This window comes from Narcine bancroftii, chromosome 9 (assembly GCF_036971445.1).
Source record: "Narcine bancroftii isolate sNarBan1 chromosome 9, sNarBan1.hap1, whole genome shotgun sequence".
Lineage (NCBI taxonomy): Eukaryota > Metazoa > Chordata > Chondrichthyes > Torpediniformes > Narcinidae > Narcine > Narcine bancroftii.
In genome coordinates, this window is record NC_091477.1 from 120,775,560 (window position 1) to 120,798,326 (window position 22,767).

General features: G+C 38.9%; 1 protein-coding gene across 2 annotated transcripts in view; it reads right to left on the reverse strand.

Moving 5' to 3' along the window:
* The window catches only part of LOC138742734 (AP-2 complex subunit mu), a 46,070-nt gene extending 24,239 nt beyond the window's left edge, over positions 1–21,831 (reverse strand). For both annotated transcript variants that reach the window (XM_069897540.1, XM_069897539.1), the window contains exons 1-3: positions 21,719–21,831; positions 5,134–5,399; positions 3,046–3,128 (exon numbers count right to left, since the gene is read on the reverse strand). In XM_069897540.1, coding sequence (XP_069753641.1) covers positions 3,046–3,128; positions 5,134–5,399; positions 21,719–21,792 — 423 coding nt within the window. In that variant the 5' untranslated portion in view covers positions 21,793–21,831. The remainder of the gene's footprint in view (positions 1–3,045; positions 3,129–5,133; positions 5,400–21,718) is intronic.
* Positions 21,832–22,767: the final 936 nt, after the last annotated feature.

The window sequence follows — 22,767 nt, forward strand, 5'->3', positions numbered from 1 at the left end:
CAGAGCTGGTGCAACAATAAAAAACATTAAATTTTAGACAGACTGCACACTAACAGGCCCTTTCACCCCATAAGCCCTTGCCACCCAATTGACTTACAACCCCCAATACGGATGGGAGGAAACTGGAGCCTCTGGGGAAAATCTATGCAGACACAGAGAGAACGTACAAACTCCTTACAGACAGCATGGAATTCATACCTCAGTCATGACTGTTGGCGCTGTAACAGCGTTCCACTAACAACTATGCTAACTGTGCCATCCCAATATGAGCTGACTGTCATATTGATTCACATTATCAAAGCAGTTTGCATGCAACTCGTTCACTTTTTAATCCATTGACTGTCCCACAGTAACAGTGCAAAATGGTCAATTACAATTATTTATTCAACAAGCTCTGTAAACAGCAATAATCCAGTCACTCTAAGAAAACCAAACTACAATATAATAAGATCTAATGGATCCTTGAGAAAAAAAAATGAAATGCGGTTCCAGGCAAGCAAAACTGCAACATTATTTTATTGAACAGAGGGAAAATGCACTTTAACTAACACAATATTCCATTTTGAAAGTTTGGCCTCTGTTTTAAATGGATCAGCAATCGGTTAAATGACACCATTACCTTCTATGCGCTTCATCACCAGAAAGAGAATTCTTCAACACTGCAATGATTCATGTCCTATTTATTCTTCATCTGATAGCTTTCTATATATCGATATAGAGTGATACAGCATGGAACAGGCCCTTTTGCCCAACTCATCCATGCTGACCAAGGTGGCATTCTGGACTATTTGCTTGTATTTTCCCCATATCCTTCCAAACCCTTCCTCTCCAAATATCTGTCCAAATGACTTTTAACCATTGTAGTTGCATTGTTCCAGATATGGATTACTTTCTGAGTGAAAAAGTTACCCCTCAGTTCCCTCTTGAATCTCTCCCCTTTCACTTTCTATGCTCCCTAGTTTTTGAATTGTCTATCCTAGGATATATTTTCTTTCTATCTAATTAAAGAGATTTGCCCAACTTTTATTCCTCCATCCCATCAATAAAATGGGTTATTACAACATTCACTGATCTTTCTCCAATGTCCTCCTAATTTCAGGAACAAATTGCAACAAAATTAAGTGACTGATAAGCTTTTGTTTCCAGCCTATTCAAAACCTGACTGTATAATTTGCCTAAGACCCAGACATGATGAACATGTGGAAATATACTCAGTGCTAGATTCTTCTACACCAAACCTCTAGCCCATCTCTAAAACAGAAAAAACTATACTTAGTTCGGCAAGTACTTGAAACCCAAGTACAAATATAACCTTCAACCAAAACAGCTTCCCTTTCATGTTACAACTTTAACTTATTATGTGACAATAAATGGAACCTTGAACCTTTCATAAGTGCACAATCCTCTCTGATTAAAGACATACTGCTGCAGTGCTTTTAAATGCTGAAAAGTATCACATTTGATCTAAAATTCAAACCCCAAATGAGATGGATTCAAACCAGTATCATTTAAAAAAATACCCAAAGCTCTGAAGTTCAAATTAGGTGGCACAGGCTCGTGGTCCGATTCTAGCCTGTTACCATGCTGTATGTCTAAATTTAAATTTAAAATAAATTTAAATCCCTTTGCTGTATCGAGTGACTTCCTGCTGAGTCAAGGTGCTTTAGTTTGGAATAGCATCAATCACGGGATTCGCTCCAAATTGTATTGTACTGGGCCTCCGCCCCAAGTCTACCAGTAACAAATAACCCTATCTGCGACAGCCAGCTTTTCCAAACAGGAAGTGTTATTAAAGTACTGGTATCAGCTCTGCTTCAGGAAGACATTATTGAGCTCATGAAGCAAATCTATGGAGTAACTGGCAGTCAGGCATGTCTCCAGGGGAAGTGTTTACTGCACATCAACACAACACTTGTTGCTGAAGGATCCACTTCCACTTCTCATTCAACACACTTAATTGAAAAGTGAATGAAAATCACTGGAGTTTTTAAAAGGGAGTTATTTCCAAGCTAACTTTTCTCGCATTTGATTTGAAGAGGGTGAAGCTCAGGCCACAACTGAGATGGATTTAAACCAGAGTAATTTAAAAAACCCTTGGTGGGTCACTGTTGAAGCTGCCGCATCCAGAGATCCTGCTACAAACACATGTGTGAGTGAAGACAAGAGCAGAATGGGTGAGGAATGCAGAGTCAGCTAACCTGATTGTCATGGGCTATGTGGGAAGAAAGGTGGCCCCTCAGAAGTGGAGATAGTAGTAGTCCATTTATCCCACGGAAGCTTCTCTGACAAGATTAACGAGATTCCTCCTGATCTGCCTCAAACATTTTGCTGCACTATCTCCAAATTTCTCCAATATCAGCTCCTTATGGGCGAGCATCCAGATACAGGTATATCCTGCTTTACAAATCCTTGAATTAGGAAAATCCCTTTTACTAAGAAAGCAATGCTCGCTTTTACAAAAGGTCTTTAATTTTTATGAAAATGCGGTCAGCAGGGCGGCCAAAATTCACTGTCTTCCCAATTCTGGCAAGTGAAATTATACTGTACATACATTATTTCTACTTTATATAGGCTGTGTATTTATCATATCATTCCTCCTTATTCTATACATTAGTGTTATTTTAGCTGTTATATGGTATGATTTGGTGGGTTAGTTTTTGGGTCCAGGAGCACTCAAAAATTTTTCCCATAGAAAAAAATGGTAATCGCTTCTTCGCTTCACACCATTTTGACTTACAAAGGGTTCCATAGGAATGCTCTAGTTTCGGAAAGTGGGGTATACCTGCATTTAACACCCTGAGTAAAGAAATTTCTCCTAATTTTAGTCTATTGTTTTGAGATTGACCTCCTCAGTTCTATATCCTTCAGAAGGAAGCTGAAAAAGCTTTACAGAATATGTATTCGCCTTTAATTAAAACTGTTTCAAATATAGCTACTACATAGTCCTTGGCAAACTCATTCAATCTGTAGCAAATGTACAAATGACTCGTTGCCTTCATTGCCTGCAACAGCACAGCTTTCCTCAGACTACTTGGTATTGCTTACCTGACTTTTGATTCCTTGTTGGGTAATGAATGTTTTCAATGCTCCCGTCTCAGAGTTTTGTGGGTAACCAAAATCCAGGATTTCTGTGTGGAAAAATAACTTCTTTTCATTACGAAGCTCAGATCTTTATCAAATTTGAATTTCCAGATGAAGGTTTAAAATAAACAGTCGACTCGTACAAGATTAAGAGCCAAGATGAGAGATAGAAACCAAAACTTGACTAGCTCCATATCTGGTAGCTGCTAGATTTCAAAATATTCATTCAAATCTACCTTTCTGCCACTTTCCAATCTACTAATTTTTAAAATCTATATTTTGAGGATCTGAAGTATTTTGCTTATGGATCTCAATTTTAGCAACTTAATTTTAAAAGCTTTGGCCTTTCCCATCTTTGTTCTCCAAGCTTCCAACATCTCAGCATTTTTGTTCTGACCATTTAATTATTCTTAATTTAACTGTGCCACCTCTGGCATTTGACCCTCCAAAAGGTAGTGGACACAGGTGGTGACATCACAGGCAAAAACCCTCCCCACTATCGAGAACTACACTGCCTTCGGAGAGCGGTAGCAATCATCAAGGATCCACACCAACCAGTAAACATTGTTTTTAAAAAAAATTAAATTTAGACATACAGCACGGTAACAGGCAATTTCGGTCCACAAGTGCACTCCACCCAATTTACCTACACCCCTGGTACATTTCGAAAGGTGGGAGGAATCCAGAGCCCCCGGGGAAAGCCCACCCAGACACAGGGAAAAGGTACAAACTCCTTACATAGAACACTGGATTCGAACCTCAGTCACAATTGCTGGCGCCGTAAAGGCGTTGCACTAACCATCCCGCCATCAAGAGGTCTAGGTGCCACAAGACTTGCACCACACATTCAGGAACAGCTGCTCGTCCTCCACCACCAGACTCCTCACAACAAACTCAACCAGGGATTTATTTAAGGACTCTCACTTGTGCACTTGATTGATTTATTAAATTCTCTCTGAATTGCAGACCTTGTTTACATTTGTTATCTGTTTAGAGTTCTTTATTCGTTTAAATGTATAAGCTGCGTACAGATATTCTTCTACTCTATCATTCAGTGGTCATTCTGCCTTGCCAGCAGAAAAAAATGTCATGTATTGCCTGTCAATAAATCGATAAATGCTCGAAGTGCTAGAATTTTTTCTGCTTGCTTTCATCTTTATTATTGTGTGTGAAAAAACTAACTAACCAATCCTCTCATGTCCCTTTTGGCTCAGATAATGTTTTTAACATCAAGCCTAGGAACTGTTTGCTGCGTCAAAGGTACCAATTGTTGTTGTCAGCACTCCATCAGTATGTCCACCTTTGTCTTAAATGCACCACTGCCATTCTCGTCAGTCACCCATTGTCGATGGATTTGTCAATGTATGATTAAAGAAGTTTCTCCCCTAATTCCTTGCTGGATTTTTTTTACTGACTAATTATGCATTTATTGTCCCTAGTTTTGGACATCCTAAGGGGTAAAATTTACAACCAGATGTAAGATCTGGGGAGAGATCTCTAACTAATGAGGAACTAGATCCAAACCCTAAACTTAACTGAAAGTTAGAATTTTTTTTTTCTCCTACCCCGAGAAGTACACAGGCTTTGCTGGCAGGGTAATATTTACTATTTGCCCCAGGTTCCCTGAAGGCAGATCCTTCTTGAACCTGAAAGGAAACTCTGAGGCTAGGCAGAATCTATGGTCAGAGAAACAAAGTTTCAGATGATGAACTTTCATTAGATTGAATATCACTGACACGAAATATTAACTGTGTTTCTTTCTTCATGGGTCCTACCTGACATCCTGAGTATTTCCAACTATTCACAATAATCAGTCACAACTGAGTTTTTGTATCCTTTTATGCTGATCTCCACAACCAGAGTATCCTCAATGAACTCTTAAATATCTCTGGCAGAAATTCTTGGCAGGGATTCATGGATTAAAAAAAATAAATCATACAATTTCAGATCATGTTCTGATCTCTTGCACTTTGCTATACAATTAGAGAGCTTTAGGATTCACTCACATGCTATAACCCACACACATCTTTCATCAGCGTAGACTACACTTACCGTCCAGTAGTTCATAGATGAGGACAAAGTTGTTCTTGATATTTTCTTCACTGATCTTTCCAAAGTATGAGGTCATAACATCACACATTTTATATAGGAATTCAAAAACCATGGCGGCATTGACATTCTGCTTGGTGACGGCAGCCAGCCATATGTTCGAGCGCTTAACATGGAAGAAGCTGGTGCGTGCAATGTTGGTCACAGGTGAACGCACTTGCTGCCTCGCATGGATGACATTAACACGGAAAGCATCGACTGCATTCCGTCTGAAACAGAAATCCAAAATCAGACAGGTGATGTTCTACAAATCTTCATGTAAATATTGTTTATATTTTAATTTTTAAGAGATGAGACTCTTATGAACACAATAAAAATAGAAAATGATGGTAACACACATCAAGCAAATATCGTGGAAGAGAAATGTTTACAGTTTCAAGTCATGGACCATTCTGCACAACCGGGAAAGGATTTTCTTCTCACTTTCCCAACCCTGATGAGGTCTTTGACTTGAAACATTGATTACGCTTTTCCCACAAATTCTGCCTAACCAAGAGAGTAGTTCCGCTATTTCATGTTTTTGGTTTGCAATTTCAGGATCAACAGCTTTTTGGTTTTTTTTTTGCTTTAACAATGACAAAGTTGTCACTCAGCTTCTGTACAGCAATAGACAAAAAAATATTATAGTTAAGATGAACTCCTTCTGTAATTACCTCAAATTGTTCTACTCTAGATGGCAAGTTGACAGCCAGGATCTAGACAAAGACGTGCATAGAACTTAAACTCAACTTTAGAGGGCATTTTAATAAAAACCAAGATCACAAAAAAAAGATATAATTTGAACAAAAAGTCTTTTATCAAAAGGTGTGATTATATTGATTTGTTTTGACATGTTGAACTGGTAGCTTGATCTATGGGACAAGGACTACAGGTTTGGTAAGGCAACTATTTTACAAATTTGCCTTTCTGAATTTCAGTTACTGCTGCCCAGGATTATAGAGACAGATGGGTATGAAATCCAATAAAGTTTTCAAACTGGTCCTTCAAAAGAACATTGATTTAAAAGGTCACTTTGCCTGTTCTTGATCCATATCTGTACACACTTGCATACTTGATGGGATGAATTGCTAAAAATGATTCAGAACCAACCCAATTAATTTGGAATCTCCAAACCAGGGATGGAGATCAGAGCGAAGAGCAGTTAATCAAATCTGATCCAGCTCAGCATCATTAAGATAGGATGTACATTTTCTTTTAAAATTATTTTCAGGCAGCCAACCACAGACTAAACTATCACCTTATTCCAGTTTTATCTGTCAGTTCTGTTCACATAACCCTTCCCATGTGGCTCCCAGCACATTTCATTCCTTATAACCTTCTCCAATTTAATTTATTGGGTCCCCGAAGCCTTGGCAAGAACCTTGCCATGATAGAAATGCAATTCCTATTGTTGGACTTCGCTGCCAGGTCTTACAGCAGTCACAGACAGTTTCCAAACACACAGTGTACAAATTCTCAAACAGTCGCATATTTAGTTCATTTCCGGAGATGAAACATAAACGCATTACAGGTGCCAAACCTTTTATCTGGGGTCGACAGGACCGGACACCTGCCGTTGTTCAAAATCTTCTGGATTTCAGAATCATTTTAAAATGGTGGTCCCTTTAAGCCCGCCCACGTTCCTCTGCTGTCTTTTCTCCCCCACTGCCCATTCACTCGCCTGAGTTGCGCAGCTGTCTCTCCGGTCCCCCCCCGCCTCGCCACCCACCCAAGTTGTGCTGCCGTCTCTCCCGCCCCCTCCTCACTCTCACCCATCCGAGTTGTGCTCCCATCTCTCCCCCTCCCTCCTCATTGCTGTCTCTCTCCCCCCACCACTAGGGGAACAGTCCTCTTCTCGGTTCCCTTGCACTGGCGATGGTACAGTGGTTTCAGGTGCATAGGGGAATTTATGGATGGCCAAACTCCATCTTTGATGAGCAGATATCATCTACCGAAAACAAGTGCTAGTTTTTTGAGGTTGCCGTTTTTCAGAATCCCGGATAAAAGATTAGGCACCTGTAGTTTGGTTTTTAAGTAATTTTTAGACTCGAGAAAGTTGACACAGAGGATGAACTTGTGGCATTGCAATTAATCAACTCAGGTTTTTGACAAGAAATGAGGTGGAATGAAAGAAATTCAGTATGCAGGTATTGATTATTTAGTTCAGAGACTGGTCTATCAGCTGAACTACTCCTGTACCCCACTCAGCACTGCTCCACAGAATGTCAATTCTTCTCAACAGCACCCTTGGTTCTCCAGTTTACATGATTTCCTGCACTTTGCCTGGGTTGCGCTCAGCTACACCATAAATTTGATGGACCACCTGCCCTCCACCTCCCCCCACCCCCATCCCCATCCCCGGCTGCTGAGCAGGGAGGCAAGGTTGAATCTCTATCCTCCGTTGAGCCTGCAGAAGGTGCTGTGTGTACCTACACAGCAGGTTCACGTGGTCTCTCTCATCAGCTTCTGAAAAATTTCATGGAAGCTGATGTCTCATCACTGCTTTGGAACATAGTTCCCACCAGCCCAGGTACCTCTTTATGTTTGATCCTTCAGCTACCAGATATTGAGGATCTGAGATAGGTGGGGAAGCCCCAAAGAGGGAGCAGCCCTGGGACGGGGGTAGCACGATGGAGACACAGTAGTGGCGGTGCTATAAATAGTTAGAGCGACACAGTACAATAGTAGAATGTGACAATACAAATATTAAAATACTTTGGTCTATTTTCCTTTGTGTGCATAGAAAAATCACAATAAAAATGTGAAAATATCTTGCACTTTATAATTTTTCATTGTAAATATAAAGTTTGTATTGAAATTTTAAAAAACGTTCACTGGCCCTTGAGCATGTTACAATAGAGAAATCTGTGAGATGTGGCCAGCTCTACAGCCAGAGAGAAAACTAGCTTCCATTGACACATAAGGCAATGAGATATAGGATCCAGGATGCCTTATCCATACATGGAGCAGCTGCTGTCAGCTGATAATGAGATTATTGTCTTGCACATGAAACAAAATTTTTACTTGCTGCAGCCGAACAGGTACTTGTAAGAAAATTTGTAAAAGTAAACTAAATGAATTAAGAGACAATAATCCCAAAAAAAATCTGACATGCAATCATGGACAGAGCTTTTGTGCTGTCGGAGCAGTGCACGAGTTGTGTACTAAGGGGAGGTTCAAGAGTCTGAAGGCTCAGGGGTTCCCAAGAATGATCCAATTCACTGTCCAGATGAGGGTGCAGACCTCAGCCGTGAGCACTACCCACCCAGCATCCACCCTCACAAGCAGTCTTTCCACAACAGCTGTGCAATTTTTGGTGGATTCACTCAAGGTTCCTGGCTTGGCCCCCAGCAAAACAGTCACACTTTTCTGTATATTTACTATTAAGGATCTCTTTACCACTAATTACATTAATGAGAAAACGCCAAACATCAAGCGAGGTAACAGTGGTGACTGTACTGGTGTTAAAACACCACACGAGCCTGCCTCGTAACATATTCGCCTTCTTAAGAACTTCCTTTAAAAGCATCATACATTAAACTAGTAAAGCTAAATTTATAACAGGTCTGAATTTACTGCCATGTACTGGTGCTCAAACACTTCCCAAACAGTCCACCCCCAGGTTAATTACTTCATCTATGTAACAACTTCCAACATGCCCAAGACAAAGCTCAAAGAAGGTCAAATTATTAAAAAGTACAAGGTGACAAATGACTCTTACCTATTCCTATTGCAGTCAATGAGCACAGGATGAGATGAGGAAAAATGAGGCGGCAGGAAGGAAGGGGAAGTGACAAACCAATGAGAGAGGGTTAGAACATACAAAGCCCAGAAAGAGAAATAAAACAGATGAGAAACAAAGGACTATTCACAGACATCTAAAGAACAATGGACAACTCAGGTGCAAATCACCAACACATATAAAAGCATTACCTGCAGTAAATTAACATTGCATGCCTTATCCAGAGATTTGTAAACCTGTGCATGTTGAGTTGGCTTCGATCATCTCATTTCATTCTAAAACTATTTTTACCACTGATCTAATCCTAAAACTTGTACATCTACAACTGTGGGTCCAAGATTCTTGTGTGAAGCTTGGTGCCAATGCACCAATATAATTATTCTCCAACAATCCAAAATGCATCAGTGAGAAAACTAAAAGTGGTTTCAAATCAAATGGTGGAGAAAAAGACATTGCAGGGAAACGTTGGCTAGGGAGACACCCTAGAAAAGAACTCAAGGTTAACGCAGCTACAGAAATTTATTGGTAAAACACACCTTGAAATGTTGGTGATGTATCTTTACCTTTGCTACATAAAGGCTCTGTTTGATTTGCTGAGTTTCTCCAGCATTTGTAGGTTTCTTTCAACAGAAATTTATTAATCAGATTCAGAGTGGCTACCGACTCAGACTGATGTGCCCAATCACTTTAATGTAATAGCAACTATTAACATATTAGTCCCTAATTCTGAAATTGATAAGAGGATAAGAACCTCTTATGTTCCATTGCATGCCCAATTTGCTCCCCAGCTCAATTGCTCCTCAGCAACCCTGCAGCCCTTAATACCATAAAGTCCCCGATCCCCATCACTCGTGTTAGAAAGTAAACAAAAAAGATGTGCTGAATATTAAATTTACCTGTTAATTAGTAAAAACTGCTGAAAACTGTCCCTTGGAGAAACAGGACAGAGGCAGAATCTATTTGTTTTAAAAGGGAAAATAATTATTTGATGAAAATGGCATGGAGTCAGAGGAAATGTGATTCATCATTAACCAGTGCAGGAAGTGTAGATAAAAATGAGCTAGACTGCCTGCAATAATACAAAAATATCCCGGTGTACTTCACATCAAACAAAATTTACATCAAGTCGCATCAGGGGATATTAGAGAAGATGGCAAAGGGTTTGAGAGTTTATTTTCAAGTTGGATTTCACAGGTATAAATGAGGGGGATAGACATTTGGGGAGAACACAAGACTCGCACCACCAAGGTCAGGAACGGATCCACCATCAGACTCCTCAACAGCAAACTCAATCAGGGACTCATTTAAGGACTCTTGTGCACTATATTGATTTTTCAAATTCTCTCTGGATTGCAGTTTGTTTACATTCTTTATTTGTTTACAGGTTTACGTTGAGTCCAGTTTTTTTTTGCACTAATAATAAGTGGTAATTCTGCCTTGCCAAAAGTAAAAAAGGTTGGACAGGATGTCATGTATGTACTCTGACAATAAATCTGAACATTTCCCACCTTGTGAATAGATCAAGTTTTATCTTATTCAAGTTTAAGGGTTATTGAGCAAAGGTCAATGAGATTTGAAAACGAGAATTTTAAAAATCAAGATTTTGCTTTTACAGGAAGACAAATGTAGAGGGGATGTGTCAATGTTATGAAGAAAATTAAAACCCAAAATTTACTGTTGAGACTCGACAACCACAATAATTTGAAAATCTTAATAATAATACACAATGAAGGATATTTTTAAAAAGTGTAAAAAAAACTTCAGAAATTAATTGAATCGATAAATTCTTAAAATTTACATAGCAAGTGGTTGTTTGAATGCAGGGTTGAAAATTAAAAAATATGTACATCAGAAATAAAAATGATGAAAATACTCATCAGATTGGGCAGCCTCTTTGAAGTAAGAATCAACTCACTTTTTGATCGGATGGCCTTTTATCAGAAGCACAAAGTCAGAATGCAAAGCATGTAAAAGTTGTACGGGAGATGCGGATGTGAAAGAAAAGGATGATTTACAATTAAACCTTCATCTTCGTCCCAGATATTGGCACTTCTCACATCAGACTGTCTGACTATTCCCTCTTCTGCAACCTTTCCCCTTCCTCAACTTGAAATGTTTGTTCTCTACATGTTCTAAGAGAAACACGATAAGCTGCAGATGCTGTAATTGTAGTAAAAACCCCGAAATGCTGGAGGAACTCAGCTGGTCTATTCAGCATCTATAGGAGACAAAAGGGGTTTTATGCTCAAAACCTGCATTATCATCTGCTTGTTTTTTTTAAAAAATAAGACAAATTGACCTTTTATGCTGATGACCAAAAATGCATATCGCGTGGTGCTTTTACGCAGGGGTGATTCATGAGCCAGCTGCTGAAGCTGAAGGAGGGGTGAGTAGCGCAGTAAGGGCGCCAGTCACCTCACGGTGTGAAACATATGCTCCAGGAAGGGAAAGCAGTCTATACTCAAAATGGTGACTGAAGAGCAGGTGTGATCACTAGTAGAGATACTAGAAGCAGTCTTAGGACTCAGACATATCTGCGCAACATAATCACCTTTATTGACCATATGGGTTCTTTAAAATTTGCGCTCTTGGGTCGTGGGCTCCCCTTTGGATCTACATTCCTTTACAGAGAAGATGGTGGAGGAAATCTGGAGGAAGTTGGACCAGCCAATCCTCCTTTGGATCTTTTATGGAGGTAAGCAGAGTGATTTAAAGACAGAGGAAACCTGTCTTGTTGGACAACATGTATCAAGAAACCACCATTACTTAAATACATAAATTTAAATGAAATAAAAAGTAACAATGATACAAGTTGTCCATATCTTCATCTTCAAACAGTCCCATCCCTCTCCACCCAAAGTGAAGAAAAGAATGAAACAAAATAGATAAGAAAAAAGAAAACACAAAAGCAAGAAAGAAGGACTGTCAGGATCTGGTATCCAGTTCATAGGATCTAATTCCTTTTTTTTAAATCTAGATCTCTTGTGGGGGAAAGATCCAGAATGTAGAACTCTGGTACAGAATAAGTATCTCTAAATATTCAGCCCTGAGTTCTGAAAATATGGCTGCTATACCTGCCAAAACATTTTATACTTTAAGTTGTAAGTAATTTTCTCCAGGTGAACACTACTATGCATTTCCGCATTCCATCGGGCTATATCCAGAGGGGAATCAGACTTCCAAGTAACCGCCATGCCAATGCAATTTTAAGAAATTCTAAATGATACTTGGATAGTTTAATTTCAGATTTTATGTTCACAGTATTTCCTCGGAGAAACAATTCTGGACTTTGTGGTAATTGTTTCCCAATAATTTGATCTAATAAAATTCTTAAATTTTCCCAAAAAGGCTTCACTTTAGAGCACGACCAGATGGAATGAAAAAGGTTTCTGTTTCTTCACAGCAACTAAAACATATATCAAATATTTTAGAATTTAATTGATGCAATTTCTATGGGGTAAGATATAGCTGATGCAAAACATTATATTGCACCAATCTACATCTTACATTAATTGTATTGGTCATGCAATCCTGACATAGATTGGACCAGTTCTTATCACCCATACTAATATTCAAGTCTGATTCCCATCTTTGTTTTGATTCACATAACCCCGCCTTGGAGTGCCCGACTGAAGCAAGGAATTCATGGCAGATATAAACTTCCCCATTCAAATCAGTAACTCCATTTCACTGCACTCTGGTAACATCAAGGTCAGTCCTAAATCATCTCTTTTAAAAAAAAGCTCTTAATTTAAAGTAGCAGAAGATTGTATTATTAAGAATATATTTATTTTTTAACTGTTGAAATGACATTAATTGCCCTTGCAAATAACAATCTTCCACATATCTGATCCTTTTACAGGACCGTGTATGTAGAATTTTATTATCCATTGTTAAAGGAATTAATCATTTTTGAGTCAAGGGCATATTTTGGAAATATTATTCCTTCTGATCCAATTAAATTATTCAATTTGTGCCAAATATTCAAAATATGCTTTGTTAAAGGTGCTTCCTTTCCACCAGAAATAGATTTAGTATCCCATTTATATACAAGATCTGCTTCTCCCTCTCCGATTTTGTGCAGTTCAATTTCCACTCATGAAGGCTGGTCCCTTCCATCAAAGAGGAATTTTAAAATTTGGGAGTTGAAAACCACCACCATTCCCCCCCCCCCACCCCCCCACCCCTCCTCCCCCATATAGTATTCCCAAGTTAAAGAAACTTCCTAACTAACTTATTCAAATTTGAAAAACCTATGATAATGGCATTAGAAGAGTCTGAAAGAGGTACTGCATACACATGAATATATTCATTTTAATACAGTTAATTCTTATCAAAGTTATCGAAAGAATTATCCATTTAATACAGTTAATTCTGATCAAAGTTATCGGAAGAATTATCCATTTATTTAAATGCTCTTCAATATTTTTAAGTGAGGGTAGGTAGTTCATTTTACACAAATTTTTCAAATCATTATCTGTTTTGATTTCCAAATACTTAATCCCATTTTTCAGCTAAATCGTGTATTCTTTTGACAATTTGTATATTCCCCATCAATTAATGGTATATCACTCTCGTCCCAATTTATTTTATACCCAGAAATCCTCCCATAATCTTCCAGTTGTAAATGTAACCTTTCCAAAAGTTTCCAGTTTTTTCAGATATATTACAAATTCTGTTTATAAAGCTTTGACCTAATCCAAATTTCTCCAGTACTTAACATTTTTTTAAAATCCTACTCCAGTTTATCAAAAGCCTTTTCTGCATCCAAGGCAACTGCTACACTTAAATCATCTCCTTTCTGGGCCAAATGAATTATACTAAGCAATCTGATTACATGGACAACTAATTGGCTTTTCTTAACAAATCCTGTATGATCCTTATTTATCAATTTTGGTAAAAATTTTGCTAATCTATTTTTGCCAAAGCTTTGGCTAGTATTTCAGAATCTGTATTCAACAAAGAAATCGGCCTTTATGATGGATTACTATCTTTTTTGGGAATTACTGTTGTTATTGCTGTTGAGAAAGGTAGCGATCCCTCTAATTGATTCAATACCTCCATAAAAAGAGGCATTAACAAATCCTTAAATTCTTTATAAAATTCCAGTGGAAAAGCATCCTCGCTGGGAGATCTATTATTAACATGCAATGAATTCAATGTCTCCTCTATCTCCAATTGAGTAAAAGATGCATCAAGTTCCATCTACTCAACCAAATCCAAATTTGGGAATCCAATTGTGACAAATAATCATTTATTCTAATAATATCTTTGAGATTCCAATTTATATAATTTGGAATAGGATGATTTGAAGGCCTCATTAATTTCCTGCGATTCTACTGGTTGCTGTTGCAATTCCATTCATTGTTTGAAAGATCAAGACCTTGTGAGCTCTTTCCCCTACCTCGTAGTACCCTTGTTTTGTTTTCATTATTGCTTTCATTATCTTATAAGTTTGTAACATATTATACTCAAGCTTTTTATTAACAAGTACTCTTCTGTTCTAAGCTCATCAACTTCCAGGTCCTTCTCCAAATGATGCATCTCTTGTTCCAATTTGTCTACCTCCCTCATATATTCTTTTTTAATTCTTGATGTTTAACTAATCATTTGACCACTTAAATAAGCTTTTAAAGTGTCCCATCTAGTAAATTTATTGGCAGAATGACAGTCTCACAGAAGATTCCATTATGTCTTCTAATAAAGTCACAAAATTCAAATCTTCTCAACAACAATGGATTGAAATGCCATCTATACACAATGTCCTGTCTCTCAGGCATAATTGATAATAATAGAGGTAAATGGTGTGACAGGACTCCTGCCTTATACTCAATTTCCATGATTCTATCCTCCAAATGCACTGATAGTAAAAATAAATCTACCCTGAGTACAAATCATGTCTATTAGAGTAAAAGGAGTACACTCTGTCTCGGATGTAATTTTCTCCAGGCATCCATTAAATTCAGCTCTCTCATTGAAACTAAAGGGGCTCTAGCCATTCTTGTCCTGGTCACTCCTCTTGTTGATTTGTCCAAAACGGGATACAGACAAGAATTAAATCCCCCGCCACTATTATATTTTGATGTGCATCTGCCAATTGAAAAAAAAGTTTTTTTAAATCTTTTATCATCTACATTTGGGGCATATAAATTTAACAGGGTTCAAGATTCAGAATATATCTGACCAAGTACCTTCACATACCTACCTCCCGGTCGGTTACAACATTCTGTATTACAAATGGAAGATTCTTCTTTATTAAGGTCGCCATTCCCCTTGCTTTAGAATTGAAGGATGATGCTATAAGATGGCCCACCCAGTCTCTTTACAATTTTTGATGTTCCTTATCAATTAAATGTGTTTCCTGAAGGAAGGTCAGGTCTGCTCCCATTTTCTTAATATACAAGAATACTCTCTTATTTTTCACAGGGTTGTTTAAACATTAAGATCAATACTAACAGATTTTACCACCTTTACTATTATCACAAATTATCAATATGTTGATTTCTGTTTTCCTTCGTCCCATCTATCCACACTCTCTCCCCCAGAGATCCAAATTTCATTTTCTTCCACCGTTGGACCCAAACCTGCTGACAGCTTGAATAAAAAAAATTCCAATAGAAGAATATATAGAAATAGAAAGGTATAGATATTTTCATATCTATAAAGAAAATCAAAACAAAACAAATCCTTCCAATAAGCTGAAGACACTACCCAACTTACTATTACGGCCTGTGACTAATGTACAAATCTGGTGTGATGGATGAAGACAAACCCTCAGCCCCAACCCCCCTGGAAGTTAACATTATGTAAGTTTTGATTCTGTTCCTTATTTACAAGATTACATACAAGTTCTACTAAATTCTGTCAGCCCTCAAGTTCAGCAGTTGATTAACAAAGTTCATAACACACTTTGTATCTGTAAAATTTCTGTTCTCATCATTTGATATCATAATCTTCAGGGTGACAGGATGGCAATAAAACAAAGTTTTAGCTCTTTTTCCACAAAGAATTCTTTATAGGGTTAAATTCCTGCCTACATCTCAAAAGTAATACACTAATGTCCGGAAAATCTTTCCGCCTTCATATTCGAGCAGAACCCCCTTTCCTTTGCTCCTTTGGCCACTGCTGTAAGAATTTTATCAAAATCCTGAAATTGTAGACATTTAATCAACACTGAATGGCATTTCTGGTTGGTGGGGGGGGGGGGGGTGGAATCTATGTGCTCTCTCAATTTCAATATTGTCTCTCACTTTATCTGTCCCACTCTTGAAAATATGTAACAGTGCCAGAACCTTCAATTCCTTCCTTAAGACCTACAATTTTAACATTGTTTCTCTCCTAGTTTTCTAGAACTTTGATCTTATCCCCAAGCCTGATTATTTTCCTGGTCCCAAGTGGTAACATCTTTATCCAAACTGGCTACCTTATCCATTAATTCATCAACAACATTAACCCCTTCATTTAACAACTCGATAGCTCCTTCCATCTTCGTTATTACATTTAAAATATTATCAAATTTCTTATTTGTTTTTTTTTTCGTTTCTATCCAAAGCTCTTAAAACGTCATCCAATGCCTAGACTTAACTTGCTTTGCCTTCTTCTCCGTTGCTCTGGCAACCTCTTCTACTTCTGCTGAAGTTGATTCTTCCAAACCCACATTCATTAACCAAACTCATCTTCTGATTAATTTAGACTTTTGCAGTAGATCCGTTAAATTGCGCGGGCGCACAGCTTATTCCATTGCTCACACCATCGACTTCGCAGAGCTGGAGCCAGAAAGAGATGTTTCCAATTGAGAGGAAAGAGAAACTTCACCCCAGTCTTCTTGCTATGCGAGAGCCTTTGCTCCCATGTATCTTCCCTCTGCTGATGTGTTCCAGAGGCTGCCAAGCGCGTCTTGTTCTTCTTTGAACCCTTTACTAGATAGATTCAAATAGCGTTTAAAAGTTTACGATAAACCTCTTAAAACAAATTCCAGGAGGGTTGAGAGTTCACATCCAATCTCTCGCCACATTACGTGACTCCCCTGAGAAAACCTGTCTTTACAACTCACTAATTTTCACTATAAAAGGGCCTAGGGATATATTGCCGACGTTTCGGGCCTGAGCCCTTCTTCAAGGAAAAATCAAAAAGGCAGAAGCAGGAGATATCAGAAAATCTCAGAATTCACACGATCACAAGGAACAGAAGCAGGCCACTCGGTCTGGATTTTTCCCACAATGTTTGAATTCAGAGATTTTTTGATATATCCTGTTTCTGGCTTTTCCGATTTTTCGTTCAGGCCTGAAACATCGGGAGTATAACTTTGTCTCCTATAGATGCTGAATAGACCAGTGGAGTTACTCCACCATTTTGGTGTTTCTTCTCAATGTGGTAGTTCTGGTGAAAAAGTATTGATCCAAAACTAGCCCATTATCCCTCTGCAGATGAAGCCTATCTGCTATGCCACAGCATTTTCTAATTTGATTAGTGATAGAGGGCGAGTCAATGGCCATTACTTTTGTGATTAAGGAGACATTAACATCATGCTTGATATGGAAAATATTTCATTCCTCAGGGTACCATCTTTTATCCTGAGGAAAATGAAGAGCACTAATTTATCATTAATAAATGTACCCACCATGACAGCACCTGATCTTACAGGCTATTTATCCTACCCAAAAATCGAGTATGGCTTTTGGTCAAATGATTACTTATTCCAATCTTTATTCTGTAGATGCTGTTAATATTTCTGACTTTTCTAAATACTATTAAAAAAGTAATTTGTCTCACCCATCTGAATCGAGCAAATATCCTATATCCTTTTGAAATACTATTGAATTAAAAATTTTAAGATTGTGTATAGTAGTGAAGTGGATTCTCTCTCCTCGCATGTGTTTCCTTTACAACCTGACTTTAGCTTTGCAAGGTAGAATGGCTGCCCTTTAAGCTGCACACGATGAAAAGATTTTAACAAACAACACGGAGTTGATTTTTAAGTTTGTAAAATGGCTAGCCCTTTGTCTACATTGGTGAAAAGAATTGGCACGGCGAAGTGAATATCAGCATACCTTTAAAATGTCAATAGGATCCAGGAAGACAGGAAATTAGAAACAGTAGTCTGATTGACACAACCAGCTGAATAACTCGGATAATCCTAAACTGGGAATTATGTACTGCCCAGGCTGATTAGGTATTTAAACTGCCAGAGTTTAAAAAAATTTAATATAATTTCAGCCAGGGTTGCTCACAAAATTCGGAAAATAAGTGCTCAAGATCAGCAAAAAAATAATGTGGGTTGACTAGTAAGTATGCATGAATTATTGCCCAATAGGAACAGACTTCTCCAATTCACCTTCCCTAACCCTACCTACATCGTCAAACAGATTACCAGGGCAGCAACCATGAAATGGTAAAGGGTGCTAGCAATAATGCCCAAACACTGGAATTAAAAATTAGGACAAGATTTTCAAGAATCCGTGTTTTCAATTAAACTAACCTCACAAAAAAATTGCTAATCAGAATCAGATCTACGCAGCCCTCCAACAAAGATTAGAAAACTTTATCAAGCCAATTAGGAAAAATTGTGCCCATTGTAAAAAACCTTGGGAAATGTTGAATGTGGTGGTGGAGGGGGAAATAGTGTTAACCTCTTGAAAAATTTAAACAGAGCAAGATTTTGTTTTCCAATCACTGGCCTATCAGAACGAACAGAGGCAAAGTCGGGATAACTGCAAGGAACAGGAAAGGTGAGTGGAAATAAATTTTTCATTGCACAGAAAGGCCGGGGGGGGGGGGGGGGGGGGGAAAGAAAAATAATGGAATTTTAATTTATAGATTTCATACTGTTCAAAGTTCTCAACAAAGGACCACAAGACCTTTTCCCCAATTGTTTTAAGTGACTTGCTTGCAACCCAGGGTGCAAGCACCAACAGTATTATGTTTGAAACAAAAAACATTAGTCTGGTACTTCCACTAAAAATTTCTAATCACAGCATTATTCGCATTATTTGGAATTTGTAAGCTCCAATCACCTGTGATGCAAATGTCTGTGTGGTAGAACATGACCTTGCTTCACCCAATCCCTGCTTCAAGCAACAATTATGCCTGATCATTTTCTCAGCCCTACCTAAAGTCCTGGCAGTCTCCACATCACCAGCAGAGCACCCTGAATGAAATCCTAGTTCTGATACGGACCATGACTTATAAAGTGCTGTTTATCCAAAAAAATTTAAACAGTTCAAGAGGAGATTATTGGCCTCTTCTTGCCTGCACATTCGAAAATTATCTTGTAACTCCCACTCTCCTGCCAAAATTCTGAATTCCTATCCTGCCATATGACTAATAATTCTTTTGAAAATTACTAATGAAGTTCTTTCACCGGCCTTTCTTGAAGTACATTCTGCGTTGCAACGACTTTCTGAGCTTTCGAAGAAAATAAGTTTTTAAAGAAAACTTTAAATATGTGTCCTCACACTGAAAACAAATAACCATAAGATATAGGAGAAGAAATAGACATTCAGCACATTGAGTCTGCCATTCAATCATGATCTGATCCATTTTCCCACTCAACCCCACTGCCCAGACTTCTCCCCATAACCTTTGATACCCTGGCTAATCAAGAACCTATCAATCTCAGTCTTCAATACATCCGATGACCTGGCCTCAACAACAGTTTAGGGCAACAAATTCCACAGATTTACTAAATTCCGATGTATTCCTGTTCTAAGTGGATGTCGTTCAATCCTGAAGTCGTACCCTCTTGTACTAGACACTCCCACCATGGGAAGTAACCTTTCTACATCTACTCTATCCATGCTTTTCAATGTTCAAAATGTTTCAATGAGATTCCCCCCCACCATTCTCCTAAATTCCAATAAATACAGGCCAAGAGCTGTTAAATGCTCCTCAAATGAATCCCTTTCATACTAGCGAATCACCCCAGCGAACCTCCTTTGAATTGCTCACAATACAGAAAGTGAAGTCTCACCAGTGCTTTATTGGCACTGGCTCCGATTTATCCTATGAAAAACATCCAAATTTGAACACCTCTTAAATCTTCTCCAAGAATAATTTCTATTACTTTGACCTCTCTATTTAGGTTCCTCACTCATGGCAGGCAACATATCCAAGAATCTGCACCCCACCCAGTGGCGTATCTAGATAAAGTAGCACCCTAGGGCAAGAATGATGTTGCGCCCCCCCCACCCCATTAAAAAACAGCAAAAAAAAAACCTGCTGCACATCAACCTCGCCACCCCACATGATATGAGCAGCCAATCAGGAACTGTCACAGGGCCAGAGGCGGGGTTGTCACCAGGCAGGGCCATCAGCACATGGCCGGGCGGGCTGTGTTGCAGCAGCTCACTGTGTCACTCCAGGCCTTTGACACTGGCAGAGTGGTTACAGCTGCATGGGGGATAATGGGCAGTGAAGATGGTCATTTTGCCCATTGATTTCGCATTAAGCCACCACTGGGTGCCACTTGTGTGCTGGAACGGCCCCAAAGTGGTCCGATCAGATGCCAGCCTGGACCAGCGGACTGGGGCACTCAAGTAAGTGGGATGGAATCTGTTTTGGGCTTGCCCGGCTAGGGAAGCAGATATTGGGTGGGCAAGGCAAGGATAGTGGCGCCCCCTGCAAGTGGCACCCAGGATATGTGCCCTAGTTGCCATACCCTAGTTAGTTCTATGACCCTACCTTCAACACAGTTTAAACATTCAGATTCCATTCAGTTTAAATTCTGATCGGACAATCGGTCTAAATGTTTAGCTTTCCTAAAGCCCACTGCAAACTCATTCAACCCAATATTGATGTAACACATTTTTAGTTTGTGGAAAGCTAAAACCAAATTTTAAAATCATAAAACCACAGTGGTGGTTAAGTGGTGGAAAGAGACAGTGATGTTGAGAAAAGGTTGTTTGAAGTAATTCCATTTTTCTTTCCAATCTTGAAAAGCAAACAAACCCTAAAGCCATTGAGAAACTTTTAATTATAGGCAAAAACAGCGAAATAAATTTCATGTAAAACACAAGTTTCCAAATGATGTAAGTCAGCATTCAGGCAGCAGAGAAAGGATCGCATGATGTGTCATAGTCTTAAGTGGGATCAGCAATAAAAACGATGCAGTTGAACAATTCATTTTTCATTGTCGTTTCTGTTTTATGACCAAATTAGAGAAGGTTAAAATTATGTTTACATTAGAATTTTACGGATAGTATAGTGACTGGTTAGGGCAACGCTATCATCCAACCACCCGGGTTCAAATCCGGCAGTCTGTCCATTCTCCCAGTGATAATGTGGATTTCCTCTCACATTCCAAAGATGCAAGTTAATTGATCACATGGATGTAATTAGGCGTGGGCTGGAAGGGCCTATTGTCATCCTATACACTAAATTTAAAATTTACTGTAAGTTTCTTTTTTATTTGATTCAGATAAAATAATTTTGTTTCATTTATATTGTTTAGACATGATTGCTTTCAAACCAAGTTATTACGCATCTCTGGATGCTGAACTTCAAGATTGGGTGAAGACAATTCCCTGCTAACAAGTAGAAAATGATTCTGTTTGTTTTATTTGCCAGCCCTAAACCATGGTGACCTTTGGGACTTCATTTCATGCACAGAGAATTGATGGTTGCAGATTGATGGTTCTTGAGGAAATTCTCCATGGCTCAAGGCAAAGTCATCTTTTTTTAAAATTTTTCACACTGTGAACCATATCAATCAAAATACAGAAAGTCATCTTATTAACAGAATAGTGTGAATGATCTTAAACGTAAACTAGTTATTAGAAAGAAGTCTGCTTAAATGGCATCAGTACTTACCCAATGTCATCCCTGTAGACTCTGGAGATGAGAACTTCCCCCTTGTGGTTGTAAATGAACAAGCCTCCAATCATGTTAGAATCTTGGTTAATTTTCCCTTCCCATGTTGATCAAGACCTAGAGCAAAGAAAACATCACTCCAATTTTTCAAAATTGCCTTCGACGACGGCAACCATTTTACTCTTGCCCATTAACAATTCAACTCTGACCTCCCGCAGATTTCCTTTAGCCCAGAGAGAATACAGTTCAAATGATCAAGCCACCGTTGTTATTCAGCCAGGCAAAATGTTTTAAGTTCATTCTATTTCCCAGCAATGTAATGTGGGTTGATTCACTCAGAATTGAAGTGTGGAGAGGGAAAATGCACCCATCACCACAGCATGACCTCTTAAGGGAATCGTTCACCCTTGAAAAGACTTGGTCATGACCCCACATGCTCCCAGTTCACTTGCTTTTTTAAATATTGCAAACAAGTTTAACAACACTGATAACCTTTAGGAGTATTCAATCAGAAAGCACTCTGAGGCTGGCTTAAAAAGTAGTGGAAGGCACTGGGCAAATCTCCTCTTTCTAAAATGCAGCTTCCCCTCCTCCGTGAAGCCAAAATGAAATGCAGTATCCTATTTAGTCTTTCCGGAAACGATTGGCTCAACGATTCCCTTTCCTTTTGATCTTTAATCGGGACTCTTACCCAACCAGCAGTGGTTTTAGCTCGGAACCCAACCCAAAATGAGCCATCACATCCTGACCTCATTGACCAGAACCTCATGCCCGGGGGGCAGGGTGAACGAGCCTCGATGAAAGAACGATGGCATTGGCATCCACGTAAATAGAGCGACCAGCAAAGTAGCCCGACTTGTTGGGATTTACCCATCACAAACATCCCATGTCAAGACACGGCGCAGATCGACATTGATCAGCCTAATCTGCTTTTCCCATCCGAGCAGCTGAAGGCAAATCCACAAGGTGCCGTCGCCCCGGAACACGCTTTCCCCAGAAGGGCAGGCGCAGCCTCTCAAAGGTTTCCCGCAGGCGCCGGTCATCTCCTA